Genomic DNA, 16,252 nt, shown 5'->3' on the forward strand with positions numbered 1-16,252 from the left:
GCAAAATTAAACACAGCTCACAGGATGGCATTTACACGACATTCATATATTTATTTATGTATATTTAATATCAGATTGTACACAATTTAGAATTTACAGGAACAAAAAATATCCACAAGAAATGTTTAATTATACACAATTACTTTTGGGGAAAATGTTTGCATTCAGACCAGTATGGATCCAAATAGCTGTTGCGTGACATCTTAACGAGAAGCTTCAGGGTTTAAATATGACAGGTTGCAATAAAATGCTAGCCAACCCCACAAGCCAATCAATATCAGCTATTTCAGGTGTCGTCACAATGTAATAATGTCCTCATATTAGAAATGTGTGTATCTTAATTTAAGAGAAATGTTCAGTGAAGTTTATTCTATTTATTAGACGACATAGAAATCATAATTAGTGAACAAATACAGACTCAGTAATACACCAAAGGTAAGGCAAAGTTCACACAAAGCCTGTCTTCTCAGTTGTCTGACTGTAGAAAAAGTGCTTATGAGAAGTGTTTCCATCAGTCAGTCAGACCAAACATTCTTACTGTTCACATCTTTTTGACTGGGCGAGATCTCAAACAACCTCTGTGTGCAGGTGGATCCATGACATTCAAACGTTTTGCCATAACATAACACAAACATTCAAAAACATGCCTTTAAGTAAAATAAATAAGTGGGGAAATATTGTATGTCTAATAGCAGTCTAAACTTTTAAAGCAATTATATTTTGAAAGCCAAATACATTTTTAAGTTTGGTGCTCAACATGCAGAGGGAAGCCTTAACAAACACGAAACTAACATTTCAAAAGTTCTCTTTTATGCACTGTTTTACCCACAGTGTTTCACCATATAATAATAAAGTTAAATATCCAAGTTTCTTCCAAGTAATCTAATTACTGTGAGGAGATACAGCTAATCTACCACCGACCAAAATACAGTTTTCATCACTGCAACTTGGGATTGCCCTCAGCAGCAAATCAGACAATAAATGACAAACTACTGTTACACCATTATGAAAATTACTTCTTTTCTTTTTTGGAAAACATGTCCTGTATGATGCACTTTTGTACATAAAAATCAATCCTATGGCCTTGGTCATACAAAGGCTTGTTGTCCCTTACAGGCAGCAAAAATGATGAATTGCTTTAAGTTTCTCCTTTGTCCAACATCAATCCCTGGACACAAGACCGCTTTTAATAGGCTAACAGATCAAGGTCCTTTGAGAAACCCTCAGCAGACCTAAAGTAATTTTAATAAATTGCATTCATCACAAAATAAAAGAATACATGTTAAAACTATTTTGAACTAATATTACACCAGTAAAATTATGCTCGTAAATTCTATTGACATGTAAAACATCACAAGGAAAATATATAATAAAAAAGTGAAGAAATGCAAAAGATTCAATGAAAGGTTTCTATTTGTACACCTTGTTTGCAAAATAGATAACTAAAATTCTAATAAAAGAAAGAAACAGTATTTCTCTTAATCAGACACAATGCCCACCCTGTCTGCTGCTAAATAGTAGACAGCAATGAGTAACTGCATCATGCCGCGTCAATCTCTCATGACTACATGTCACCAAATGTTTGCCTCCTTCTACTTTACTACAAAAGTATTTTGCCCTTTTTGCTAATTTCTTGTCGAAAAATGAAAGAAAATCAAATTAAATTGAAAATTACATTGAATAACATACACATTAAAGCATCAGTGAAAACAAACTGTAAGCCTAATTAACAGGTCCACACACACATAATACCACTGCATTTACATGGTATTGCAAAAACACGTAGATTTAATCCTAATGTATATGTCTTAAGTGGAATAGATTTTCTGAGTGTTTTTCCACACAAACCTTTTCAAATATACTTAATCATTGCATGCACAACTGTTTAGGCACTTGTAACCTTCGATTAATACAGTACTGACAAGTGACTGCAACCTTAAGACTAACAGTTGAGACACTACTCAACACGCAACCCTCACAGGATCACAAGAGCTTTAGTTTGAATATGAGCAGCAGTAACTTCATACTCTTACTGAGCTGACTTTCATGGCTGTGGAGGCTATATCAACTTGAACAAGTGAAAAGTATTTACAGATCCATCAGTGAGTCAGCAATTGTCTTGAGCAATAATGCACATTTACTAAAGAGGTGTTAAATTAGAAAAACAAAATTGCTTTGAACGGATAAAACATTTCATTTCTCTCAGAAAAGACAGAAAACAATCTGTATATGTAATGCAAAGGCACACCAGGAGGTGGAGCACTGATCCATTACTCTGGGTGAAGTATAGAGGGACTCAGAGCATTTTTAAAGGGACATCCATAAACCTGCTGTTAGATTACATTTTTTTTATATACACAATTTTTTGTTAAGTTTAAAGTTAAATTAAGTGCTTTTCTCTTTGATTAAAAGTTAAATCTGGCACTAGATGAGCAATCATTATCATCAAAAACAAAACTTTCTTAGTTTAAATAACACATTCAATAAAGAATATGATGATGATAAAACTGCAATATAATCTACAATATAGGACGCCTTTACACCTGACATTAACAGGTACTGTCTACAGACTGAGAACTGATTAAAATATTTACATTATTTAAAACATCTCTGTTGTTTAGTTTTATGCCACTACTGCCAGTTTACTTCTCTGTAGCATCTATTGTATTTAAGTTTGATTGGTGGCTAAATGCACTCATAACCCTATCAGAATTAGTTTAGGAAACAAATAAATAATGCACATTGATCGTTGAAGGTGCATGTTAGCAGGTGCAAAGGCGTGTACAATAACAATCTCTCTGACACCTATTACAGTATAATGTAGAGGTTCATTATAACTGCATGTAATGTATCATCATCATCATCATCATAATGTCAGATAAAGTCGGCGATGTTATCCACATGCAGCCTCTTGTATTTTGTGTGTATTGTTAACAGAATATTTACAGAACGGCTGCCCGGGACCCTTAACAGCAGCAACACGGCACTGGCTTCTGTTTCTGGCGGTTACTTGAGGATGATCTGTTTCGGAGGCAAAGACAAGTCACTGAGTAGTTTCACACAACAGGTATACTTTACAATCGCCTTTGTTACAAGACAAAGATTATTAAGGAACTCACTTCTCACTCTTAAGTGATATGAAAATACAAAGTTTAAGTGAAATGAACTTTATTCTCTTGATACATAGTTTTGTAAAAATGCGGCTTGACCTTGGAGCTAATTTAAGGTTAAAAGTTTTATTGATTTGCAAAAGTGATTTGGAACTGAAATTATAAGTTTTGATATTAAAAAATGTGTTTAAACAATCAAATGAATTATTTTACACATTGAATAAATTGTTTTATGCATTTTTAAAAACAGTTTTAACTATTTATCAGCTTCAAACCCTTTTTTTTCCAGTGTCAGACTTTTGACCGTGATTTTGTGTTGTGGCTGTGTATCAAAGGGGAGGGGTGCGTGTAGACTAGTGATTGAAAGCTCCTGTGTCACGTTGGTTACAAGTTTAAAATGAGCATTTTGGCTGAAGATGGTCACTGCTCCTTCACGGGATGCTGCCGGCACCAGCCACAGTTTCAGATTGTGCTATAATGGACTATATTGATGGGTCAATATTTGAAACATATTGATATACATACATGTGGGGAAAAAATTTACCCCTACAACAAGGAATACTGTTATCTGATTGGGTGGTAGGTTGCAAAAAAGCTATATTGAAATTAGAATCTCGCCCACCTTATTTAAACCTAATGTAAAAGAGTTCATAGCACCTGCAATATCAATATGTTACAAACATTCACTCATCAATATAGTCAATCATAGGATAATCCAGGAAACCATGTTTCTTACCTGTTGGCTGGTGCCAGCAGCATCCTGTAAAGGAGCGATGACCATCTTCCATCAAAATGCTCATTTTAAACTTGTAACAAATGTGACACAGAAGCTGTCAATCATCAGTCTACACCCACCTCTCCCCCTTCATACATGCCCACAACACAAAATCAGGGTTAAAAATCAGAAAATGATCAAATCAGATGTAAAATAAAAAAATAAACGTAAACTCTAACAAAAAAAAAAAAAAAATGAAAACAAATTTATTCAAAATAAAACATTTTAAATATCAAAACTTAGAATTTCAGTTTCAAAAGACTTTTCAAATGAATAAAACTTCTGACTCTGACTTAGCCCCACACTTTTATGCCAGTGGTCATGACAAAGTTTAAATACTAACTTATCCGTATGTCCATATGACTTCATTCATTAAACATTAAAAAGACAACAGTAATCAAAGTAAAGAATACCAAATACTTTAGATTTACTCTCTCAATCCTAATATTAAATGTTTCAAACTAGCCAATTGAGGAAATGTGAATAATATTTTTTATTACACGAATAATAAAAATCTTATATTAAGACGTTGCACACAGAAAGTCAGCATAACCAATATCAAGAACTGTATGGTTAAGTCCTATATACTGTAGCTTGTGTTGGAAAAGACACTGACATCAACCAAAGCATAAAACATGCAATAGAGAATATAAGCGACACCACAGTTTGCAGATGGAAGAGCTAGAAATATGTTTTGTTTCTAAAGGAAAGGATGAGATGCAGCCTAGTTGGTCTACGAGGTACACGAAAGCTTAATGCTGCAATGCAAGCCGGGCATCTCTACGCTGATGAAGCAACTCCCCTGATTGAAAGATGAAGCACTTATTTAGAGCTCAAGGATTTATGACAGAAAGCTTTAAAAAGGAGCAAACCTGATTGGTTGGTGCTGTTGCTGCGTAGGGGACACTTGTGGCGGGAGTAGTTGCTGCAGAGACAGTAGCAGGCGTAGCACTGTACATCATGGGGACTTTTTCAGGAAGGGAACCATGAAAGCAATGAAAAGGGAGGTGGAGCATTATGGTAACCATAGCAATGTATCTCTCTCTCTTGCCAAGCAAATACAAAATGACATTAGCAGCAAGCCATCATTGGGTTAGACCAGCAGATGGCATGTGATCACACAGCAAAGCGAGACAGCAGGGGAAAAACATAAAAGGAGGGCTGATAAGAGATAAAATTAGGAAATCTGTCCATAATCTGGCATCCCACAAGATATGGCATGTAAAGCTATGCCACCAGAGGTGATCAATGTGTTTGTTTGTTGTTGTTTTGTTTTTTTAAAATACAACATTTACAGAGTTTTACTATTAATACAAAACATTAAAGAGCATAAACTATGAGGTAAATCTATGGGATGCTGATCAAATTTCCTAATCACAATCCAGAATAAACCAAAAGTGCTTACATTTCTTTACTGTGCTTTGATTATTTAAAATAATTTTACAAGCATATATACATACAGGGCTCTGATCAGAAAGGCAAAAAATGAAACATAAAGCTAAAAATGTTTACTAAAAAACTAAAGTAATCTCTTGTTTTTTTCAGTTTTTGTTCTCATCCAGTTTCCTGGTTCAAAGGGTTGATTTCTCATCCGTTAATAGTAAGTATACTCTACCTTATCCAGACAAAGTAATGTATTCTTTACTACAAAAGGACATGGTTAAAGAAGAACATGGAGGAGGCACCTACCAATGCCATTAGCTGGAGTCATGCACAACACAGAACCTGTGTGATTTACAGGTGAAAAAAGAAAAGGTCTTTATCAAAATCGACATACATTAATATGGTCAATACTGGTGTAAGCCCATAAAAACAGATCTTTACTTTATTAAACAGGCCCATTGTGTTAATGCAGCATTGTTTTGTTCTGATGGATACAAGCTGAGTAACACAAAACTAGTGTTTTGTAGTTAGTGTTCACTAACTACAAAACAGGCGCATTAACATAGAATACATTTAAGAGAAATTTCTGCAAGCAAACAGACCTTTTCAAACCAGACATTTACACTGGTCGCATTAGGTGAGGTGTAGGTGTATGGAGAGAAATTGCCTCAAAAAAGGTTACAAATATGTACAGTATGACACACAAGACCCCCCACCAAAAGAAAACAAAGGAAATCCCAATTTTACACCAGAACATGAACACAGCTTACATATATGGATCTGTGCAAAGCTGACCTTGTGAAATGTGTCTCAAAAGCCCACGTGTGCATACTAGGCGATTAGTTCACATGGTTTTGTAAGTGAGCGAGAGGGATGTTACGTGTAGTTTTAGACATTTGTATACACAGAAAATTATCCGATTTGTGAAGCTGAACTTAACAAATTGTGTGTAAATGATCAGTATTTAGTCAGGTTTAAATGTATGCATTTGTAAATCTTAGTTTACGCGTGTGTATCATACTGTACACATTTGTAATTCTTTGAGGCAAATTTCTCCCCATATAGGTGTGTCTATGACCATGACTTGCCAACTGACATATAGCACACCTGTTGCCTTGAAGAACCTGCCCTGGTTGTTAAGAGGTCATCAATTTGCTTTGTAACCACTGCTTCAATCTTTAATAGTTTACTGGTTCTACTGGAGTAACTGAGAGCAACTGTTTTTCATAACAGTCTTACTTTTCGTAACATGAGTTTAACAAAGTTTAATTATAAGCTATGATAAAGCCAAGAATCTTGCAGTGACATGTCAAAAACCTGTTAGTGTAAGGATTAAGAGTCACACCCTTTTTTGAAAGCTTTGATATAACAGACCTGTTCACAAGGAGTGCTGCTGATCCTGCAAATTTCTTCAGTTAAGTAACAGTAATACATGATGTGATATTTGCGAACAATATCTGACGGCAATAAGCACTGAGACAGACACGGAAATCTAGCTTAGCCATGGAGTCATAGCAGGTTTGGAAGCTCACCTGTGGGATAAAATGCTGCAGTGGGCTGCTGCAGAGTCTGTGAGCTGACCAGAGCCTGCTGGTAGTGCAACAAACTGGGGCTGAGGAGAGAGCCGGCCCAGCTGCTCTTCTCAAGAACTGGTCTCTTTGGTAGGGGTTGCAGAACACTATGGGGAAAGGCCTGGAAAGGGACAAGAGGCAATAAGACACTTCCCATATTTCTGTTACGCACACCTTTAAAAGGATATGTTAGTATTTATGTTTAAAAAATGATACACATGACTAAAATATAAAGATGACACAATGAAAAAAAAAACTACCACAGATATGACTGGTGTAATGTATTCACCAAAACTTATTTGACAACTTGAGCACTTAAAAATACCCATGCTGACAGATCATGTACAGAAGGGCAATATAAGACTTGAAGAAGCCGTAAACCCCAATGACAAAAATGAAAAGTTCTCACAGTACAATTAATAGCTACATGCAAAGCAAAAGGTGAAAGTACCAGGTCTACAGTTGCCTCGAGGGGTCGCTTCATTGCTTTGGCAGTCGACTGAGTCTTTTAATAGCAGGCAGCGAGCACATGATGGCAGTGGGCCAATGGGATTCAAGCGTATTAACATACAGGTAACAGCAAGCAGAGGTGCATCATGGAGGACAGCATTGTGGATAGGTGAGAAGGGGAAAACAAAACAAAAATAACCTGAATGTAGTATACCACATAAAACACAATATTCATGCACAGTAAGGACACATTAAACTAAAGATTCCTTAATTAGTAGGTCAACATGTACAGTTAATGAATCATTTTGGCAACAAAGACTTATAATAAAAAGGGTGTAATAGCCTTAAACTATACATCAAGTTTGAGAACAATGCTTAAAATGAAAGATATTAAAATATTAACAAAACCTACTATGCACACAAAAGGATTTTGGAACACACTGGTTTTATGACTCCAAGTGCAGGATACTGATATAATGCACAGCAAGCACTTAACAGTTTCATAATTAAATGAAAGATAGCTTGGTTTTATGAAGGTAGCAAAGGCAGTACCACAAATCAAAAGCTAAAACAACCATGCACCTGATGTCACAAAGCACAGAATGTGGAGCTCCATTTACTGCATTCACACTAAAGCTTTTGAATTACAGAGGTCTCCTTAACTTGTACAGTACATAAGAACAACTAACAACTTAAACTACAACCTAAATAAAAATGTATGGAAAAGAATTAACCATAAAAGATGATGTATGCTAGACATGATTTTTAAGTAGAATGGAGGCCAAAGAAGCATAATTTAGTGAGCCAATGTGGCTTTAATATTGCACTAAAGAAAAGTTAATAGAAATTGTGAGAAGCCTGATTGTGCATTACATTTAAAGGCTATTTAATGCTACTTAATGACGCAATTTAAAAAAAATCCAAGAAAAATTGTAGCTGTAAGACTTAATGAAGAGGATCAATTTAAAATTGCTAAGACTATGTAATAGATCTCTCTGTTTTATGCACTGCCTTATGCAGCTCAGTCCATCAGGAACATTTCTCAGTTAACTTAATATATGTGTACCGCATATGAAGCATCTGATGTATGCCCCAAATTAGGCAGTGTATAACCCTCAATAGTTCTTAAATTCAAGAAAATAATGCACAGCTCTAATGCAAAACCTCCAAATGCAAAACTGCATCCTCGTGCTTTAGACCATATAAATCTGTGAGAGGAAGGTGTCAGATTCAACTGTCTGAAGTTTTACATAGGAAATCAATATTGTGACCTCTAAGAAGTTTTATTTAAAAATAAAATACTGGTGCATTTCTTTGATATTAAACTACTTCAGGAGTTGCTGCTTAAAGTTTTGAGAGGAGCTTCTATTCAACTTCACTGAACGTACCATTACAAATGCTTACAAATATGCAGCACTCCACATTCAGCAATTTCATAGACAGAACAATGATGAACACTTTATCAATCATCAGAAGGATAACACTCTGACTTACCACAGCTGCAGCTGCGGCCTGTGCTGCCACTGCTGTCTGATTGACTTGTTGTTGACTGGATTTGATTTTGGCCTGCAAGTGTGCAGGCGGGTGAAAATACTTGCACTTCTCCCTGGAACAGCGACTCTTGATGTAGTCCATGCAAACAGTGACAGTGTTATCCGTGGTGTCAATCATTGGGCTGTCACTGGGATGAGCAAAGCGGCAATCTGTCTCCCCTCTTGCACAGTTTCCTCGCTGAAACTCACGACACACCTGAGAGGAGCAAGAGGAGTTCAGCTTTTAAATGTGTAGCCAGATCATGTGAAACCGCATAAGCGCTAATGTATTTTTATGTGAAGTCACGCCTTGGTGTGCATGAATACCTCTAGTTTGTCTGAACGCTGAAGCTTCTGTGAGGGAGAAGAAGAGGAAGAGGAGGAGGAAGAGGAGGAGCACTGGACTGAGACAGGTGAGCTCCCTGGAACAAGAACCGGAGTGCTGGAGAGGATGTCTGAAGGAATGAGGCTCATTCCATGGCTTAATGGTGTCATGTATGAACCATAACCGAGACCAGCGTTTGTGCCAAGTCCCTGTGTAAATGTTGGCTATGAGGGAAGAGCATACATATTATGTGTGAGAATGCAATCCATCAACATCACACTGACTTAAAATTCCTCCTGAACCAGGACTTTACCACAGGCTGCAGGCTGGGTCCAGGGATCATGAGCTGCATCTGCTGGGCAAGCACGGCTGCTGCAGTCTTCTGATGGATGAGGTTGTTGCGCCCATTTATCTCTAACTGGGTTTTTAAGTGTGAAGGTGGATGAAGGTACTTGCAGTTTTCTCTTGAGCATCTGCCCTGCATTCAGAGAAATTATAAAGTGAAATAGAAGCATTTTCATTCATATCATAAAGAAATTTTACAATCTGATAGACTAAAAATGTTGCTGAATCAAAAGACTGAGAAAAAAATGAATGTTTTGTTTTCATCAAAATCCTGTAAGATTGTCTCAAAGAAATGTAATCGTCAACATGTTTTTTCTCCACAGCTCTCCCACTCAGGCTCCACTGTCAGCGGTGCTGTGTTGCATGACGTGACAGCTAGTCGTGGCTAGAATAAAGCATTTTACATTGCAATGATGGATGTCAAAATTTTCTTGAGTCAGGCACAAGACTTTACTTGCAGACAATTAGTGTTGAAAAATGCAAAAGAATAAACTGTTGCAGATTATGTGTTGCATTACATCCTTTATTTAGACTCTCACAGATCAGATCAGAGCTGGTACTCAGAAGTGTTAATCAGCAGGTTAAATGATTTTTCCCATGAAAATTTCACAGACTACACAATTCTCAATCCTACCCGACCCACCTACTATCCAAAATCATTCACTGCACAGTCACTGAACATCAGCTTTGAATGCAACACTTGTGCAGCATATACTGTGCATTACAACATGCATTGGCTAATTACACAGGTTTTTTTACTCATTTAGCCTTAACGGTGGTATATTTCAGCGGTTTGTTTTTAAGCCTAAATACAAAACCTGAAAAACCCTTTATTTATTTATTTATTTTACCCTCAATATGAGCCAATCAAAGCCATCCCTGCCACTCAGGCATTTATATTAACCTAATAAGAGATGAGCGTTCTCTCTCCTATATATTCAAGTTCTCAGACTCATGTCTGCTCATTTAAATTTCTTCTGACATTCATTTAGATATATATTCTGAATACTGGTTATTAATTTGTCTTATCTATAAAGAAAAAATGTAGTACTCACAGAATGAACCAAACAAGGAGATACAACAACCAAGGAATGACTTGACTTTATATCTTCAGCATCTAGCCCTAGAAAATTTTCAGAAGTAATGCCTGCTGGTACTGAACTTTAGCCCTGATATATAACAAAAACGTATCGTCTACAATAAAACTGTAGAAACAGCAAGCAAAAGGAATCAGCTACATCTGGACATCAACAGTACTGTTGGGTGCTTTATTAGAAGCCACGAGGATCTACTTACAATACCAAAGAGTGTGCATATTCTTCAACATGATGACATTAATTGTATTAGGATTCACTGGTGACTGGGAAAGTTAACAGTAATTGTTTTGACATGTCCTTCTCACTCACAACCCTGAATTGAACAAAAATCGTATGGCAACAACGTCAGCAGGAAAGCCAAGAGAAAAATACGAGGAAAACACGTCTCTGAATGGCTAGCTCTCACTAAGCAAACAAGGGCTCAATACTACAAAACATCATTGTAAACTTTGACATAGTTAGACAGAGTTCCTAAAAATTGGAAAAGCACAGCTTGACATTCATTCTCGAAATTCCAGTAGAAACTCTATACTCCCCTTAAGGTACCCTGTTGAAAAAACATTTTAGTCTGGCTCTGAATAAACTGCACATTTTATTTAGAGCAACGAATGAACATTTGTTAGAAAATCTTCAGCTAATTTGACAAATAAAAATCATAAATAAGGCATTTTAGGGTATCCTTTATCTCATGTAACAGTAAATTAAGTAGTTTTGAAAAATATTTGCTTGCTGGTCAAATAAAACAAGCACTTTACTTGTGAATAGGACAATCAGTTTAGATCATTTTTATATATGAATATAATTTATTTATACTCTTTCTTGAGTTTCTTGAAAGGATCTATTCAAATCTATTATAATTATGATCATTAAATTTCCATATTAATCAATATGAAGGTAATGCAGATAGTTGCAGTTGTAGCTTTTCTTTTCAAAGCAGAGAGCTGTTCTCACTTTAATATTTTATGAGCAAAATGTAATACAATCTTTTACAAAGGAAATTACAGATTTCTGGCCGACTACTTTGCAGTAAAATAAATATTATGGAAACCTCTAATCACTTTGATAAGTTGAAAAGTGCTTGGTGCCACTTATCTACAACATAAAGCCAATGTCTGAACTAATAAAACCCCCCTTTCAGATATGCACCCAATTAATCTGTTGTTCCATTATTCTGTTGGCATCTGAATGTGTCAATTAGATTTCTGAATGAAGACCCCGGTCGCTTTTTTAGCCAGCAGGCTGGACCTACCATACCAAAGAGGGATGATTAGTTTATGAAAAGGGAAGACGGACTGCAGAGTGGTGCAGCTCACCGACAGTCATAATAATCAAGATGAACAATAAATGTTTTTATATGAAGGAATGAAGTAGATTCATTCTATGAATGCATTCGGGCCCATGTCCACGGGAGTTACAGGCGAGCTATGTATAAACTTGTAGCAAGGTGGTAAGGAGATGAGTCAACATGAGGATAGTCCTGGAGGCAAAGCTGGATTTTGGTGTGATGGTGAATGTGTGAGAGTGGATTAAGGATGCCCCCACCTCATTCAGGGCAACTGAGCAAGCAGGAGAATAAACTGACTGTAATCCATCTGGCTGCCAGATTTTTTTTCTTCTTCTATCACCTAAATCCTCTGGATAAGTGATTAGATTTTACCGTACAATCTTTGGGAAATAGTGGTATTACCCATGATTTCACAAATAGTAGAGCAATATGGGAAATGAGGCTGGATGCTTGGGGGGGTTAATGCACTGAAGGGCTCTGAGAATTCAATATTAAACTTACACCTGACTATACAACAATGATGCTAACAGTTGATTTCTCTATTATCACCGCTTAACATGGGAACTGAGCATGCTTGAATTTTTTCTAACCCAAGAAATAATTATTTTTCTTTCACTTTTATAAACTAATAACTGACACGTACTTCCAGCACTACATTATTAAGCATATAAGTAACTTACACAGTTACACTGCTAGCAAACAGCAACAAAATCCAGTTTTCCTTTTAGTCTTAGTTTACTTTCATACTCCTTTATACAGGGGCATTATTTTCTGACACTTAATAGAAGATCATTAATATGTCTTACCTTCAATGAGTCAAAGCAGGCTATGACTCTTCCATTTTCAATTTGGCAGCTCTTCGACGGATGAGCAAATTTGCATTCCTCATCACTGCGTGAACAGTTTCCTCGCTGAAACTGTCGACAAACTTCCAGAGTTAGCCATTTTGTGTCTCTCGCTGAAGAAATATTTAGAGCCATGTCCAAAAGTTGTAACTTTAAAGCAACTTTTAAAAGTCACTCTTATTGTTGAAAGACTAATTCACCAGAAGCTGTAGCTTAATCGCAGCTTTTAGCTCTGAATACAGTCTGCTTCTTTGTTAAAACAACCAGATGACTCCCCCATCAGAAGGAGCAGAAAAATCAGATGACTAGCCAATCAAAGAAAAATTATCCTAGAAACAAGAACAACTGTGTTTTTTACAGCAAGAGACTGCAGTGTATACTCCACAGCCGAGAACGCCCACAGAGAGTGAACAATGATCTCAACACAGAATTGTTACTCTGTCGTATGTGCACTGGTCAGTAGCCTCCGTCTTGTTATCCTCTATTTTATGGCTTGAATTTCTCATTCTTTTAGGTGCTGAAAGTGTGCAAACCAGCGACAAAGGGCTTGAGCTGAGGTATCCTGTGTTGGTGCATGAGACTGCAACTTAAAAAAGAAGCGAGGGGCAGCAATGTACATGAACCAACTTCAGGTCGGAGATATCTTCTCAAAGGCACTATCTGTTTGTAATCTGAAAGAAAAGAAAACAGGGATATTACTGAAATTAAACTTAATTGTGATTACAGCATCATTAGTCTGTTCAGTGGGCATATTAAGATACGTTAAGATGTTATGTAAAATATCAGAACAAACTCCCCACAGAAAGACAGGTTCAAACCCAGGACCTTCTAGCAGTGAGGTAACCACTGCACCAACATGCCCCCATGACGATAGTGCAGAGCAGACAATTCACATTGTTAGAACTTCTCTGTAAGTAATAAAAGTTCCGCTCATACAAAGCTGTCAGCGTTTTATCAAGAAAAGAGACTTTGCACACACCTGCAAATCACTCACCACCTCACATCTGTTCCTGTCTTTATTTAAAGCCATTAGTCTGCCTCCTCTATAAACTGAATTACAATGAAGTGGCAGATGCCATCCATTTAAACTCATACAACTACACAAAATAGGTTTGAATCAGCAAAGCACAAGTCATACATTTTGCAATCAAGCATAAAAAAATCCGTTTATCTTTCACCATGGAGCTCCTTCTCATCATTTCGTGGGAAATCCAAAGGGAATACAGATGTTTTATGCCTACACATTTCACTCTTTTCCAGGTTATGCTGCCTAAATAAAAGCATTAGCATTTTATAAAGGCACCAGATCACACAATCAGAGTTTTGCTGAAACAGCACGCACGGTTATGACACATTTGCACCAAAGTTTGTTCATCAAGATCCATTAATTGCACTTTATAAGAGTCATACAGTTATTGCAGCCACTTCATTTTTTCTACTTCTCTATATACTGCTAAGCTGGTTGGGAGTCAAACACAAACTGCGTAGTCAGACCTGCAACTACACAGGAAGTTGCTGAGCAGACAGAAAAGGTGGACAACTCATGAGCTGATTAAATCTGCATGATTTGATTTTTTTATCCTACTAAGATCCACTAAAGCTATCAGTAAATACTGCACTCCAAAAGCTGTTTTGCTCTGCTGCGCTTCCTTTTCTTTTGCAGCAACCCTTGGTCTAACAGTACGCTGCAGCAAATTCCTTTAGGCGCAAGTCAGGAAACAGAGCAGGAAAACCGACCTCTCTCACTTCATTCGGCACTAAAATGCTTGTTCTTGTTTCCTGGAATCTAGGCTGGAGATACAACTTTCAAGCTGCTGACTTCTAAATATACTGACAAGAAAAAACAACTCTTACCCTTCTTTCTGTCCCATGGATTCAGTGACTAAAGATTTTCTCTTCACAGCAAGAAAAACAGACTCTCTGCCAGGCTCTGACTAAAACATTTCCAGCCACCCCCTTCCTGTCTGGGAGCTGGCCTCTGGGAAGACCCTCCCAGTTAGAAATTGTCCAATAGGGAACAAGAATCTGATCTGCCATGTGAAACTTCCTGTTGACCATTTATTTATGATTACAATCTGATTACTTTGAGAACGTGGAATTCAACACTTGATCCATGCCTCCAGAGTTTGCTGCTGCAGGGATGAACAATGATGCATGTGAAATAAATTATTTTGCAAGCTTGCACAAAGCTTCTGCACAAACATGACTACAGAGCATGCAGCCAATAAGTGTATATCCTAAACACTCTTTACAGTTAATTATCATAAATACAGGCCTGAGTTATTAGCTCCATACCTTGGATTAGGTGCAGGTCAGTATGCTGGTATTAAAAACCCGTAATAACCCAATGTAAATAGTAATACGCCTTTTTTGTTTTGTGTGTGTTATCTTTCAGTTCTAATTGTAACATTTAAATAATTTCAGCATCCTTCTCAGTTCAGGGGTGTAGCCACTTACTGCTGACAATATGATGAATGGCGTTGTCTTAATGGCACTTCCGAGTATCCCAGGTAGGAATCATTTTGTCTACTTTTTTTAAAAATGTAGTCATTTTCAGAGTAAACGAGGAAATGCACATAAGAAGCACCGCTGTAGGTGTACCATAACAACAAATACAATCATATTGTGTCACTGTAATTCGATTAAAAGCTGTAAGAAAATACTTTAAGGCTTACTAGTACAATGGCAGTCAACTAACTGCCACTATTTTGTATCACGCAGTTTTATTACCACAGTTTGAGACTGCTAGGATGCTTAAGTGTCAGCTTTACAACCCAATCAGAAATACATTCACATTAGCTTGCATTAGCCACACTGGTAGCAGAAAGACAGGACCTGCTTACCTCATCATCACGAACGAGCTGCTTCCCAGAGGATACGACAATCACGCACCAGCTAGGACAACGGCAACCCAACTAACGAAAACAATATGTCAAGTGTTCCCGAAATTTCCTCTCAATAGCCTCTTTATTTCTCGCCCTGTTCTGAGAATTACCGCTCGTTATTTCATCCACGTCTCCGACCTAATTTCTTTAGTTTGTAGCGCTGCACAGATTTAAGCAACAAGCTTTTGACAGCTTACTGTACGACCGACAGTTCAGTGTGATAAAGGGGTGTCCCTGGGTGCGATGCGAAGACTGAAAACAGCCATTAATTCAGCATATGACGTTTCAACCGAGCGTAAGGCGCAATTTATTGTATAGAGACATTTCATACATTAAGTTGATTTCTAAAATAATAATATAGTGGGAAAAAGTAGGCATTCTTTAACTTCTATTTTCTGACACCCACCCTACGTCCGCAAAGTGGTACGATCCACACGAGTGCCAGTAGGCTAAAAGGGCAAGGGTTTGCTTGTTACCAAGGGAACAGCAATAAAACTATGTGAGTTTTGTGGATTATGTTCATGAGAGCGCTCGTTCCCACACAAATATAAACAAATTAACGAAGAATGTATATATATATTTTGAAAAAGGCATTGGAAAGTGAGAATTTAGCAACAAACAAAAACTTTACAAATATATATGTGTGACG

The 16,252-nt window shown here is 37.1% G+C and overlaps 1 protein-coding gene across 6 annotated transcripts; it reads right to left on the reverse strand.

Annotated features, from left to right (window-relative positions):
* Positions 1–25: 25 nt before the first annotated feature.
* LOC102298706 (muscleblind-like protein 2a) lies at positions 26–15,833 on the reverse strand. 6 transcript variants are annotated; one of them, XM_042220417.1, is made up of 10 exons: positions 15,562–15,833; positions 12,680–13,389; positions 9,460–9,624; positions 9,149–9,370; positions 8,784–9,038; positions 7,291–7,344; positions 6,801–6,960; positions 5,575–5,610; positions 4,758–4,810; positions 26–3,021 (listed from the first exon to the last, which is right to left on the reverse strand). In XM_042220417.1, exons 2-10 carry the CDS (start codon positions 12,851–12,853, stop codon positions 3,007–3,009), a joined length of 1,134 nt encoding a protein of 377 aa, XP_042076351.1. In that variant the 5' UTR covers positions 12,854–13,389; positions 15,562–15,833; the 3' UTR covers positions 26–3,006. The 6 variants fall into 6 exon arrangements, with proteins under 6 accessions (XP_042076351.1, XP_005921482.1, XP_005921485.1 ...); XM_005921420.3 differs by having other exon boundaries at positions 4,758–4,852; XM_005921423.3 differs by lacking the exon at positions 7,291–7,344 and having other exon boundaries at positions 4,758–4,852.
* Between the last annotated feature and the right edge of the window lie 419 nt (positions 15,834–16,252).

This window comes from Haplochromis burtoni, unplaced genomic scaffold, assembly GCF_018398535.1.
Source record: "Haplochromis burtoni strain Fernald_Lab_line unplaced genomic scaffold, NCSU_Asbu1 Contig_48, whole genome shotgun sequence".
NCBI lineage: Eukaryota > Metazoa > Chordata > Actinopteri > Cichliformes > Cichlidae > Haplochromis > Haplochromis burtoni.

Bases quoted from the DNA above. Each gene is read 5' to 3' on its own strand.
- LOC102298706 (XM_014333327.2), bottom strand. From the start codon at position 12,853: ATGGCTCTAAATATTTCTTCAGCGAGAGACACAAAATGGCTAACTCTG. The intron at 9,039-9,148 runs GTATTCATGCAC...TGCTCCTCTCAG, and splicing joins AGCGTTCAGACAAACTAGAG to GTGTGTCGTGAGTTTCAGCG. The intron at 6,961-7,290 runs GTACTTTCACCT...GTCCCTTTCCAG, and splicing joins TCGAGGCAACTGTAGACCTG to GCCTTTCCCCATAGTGTTCT.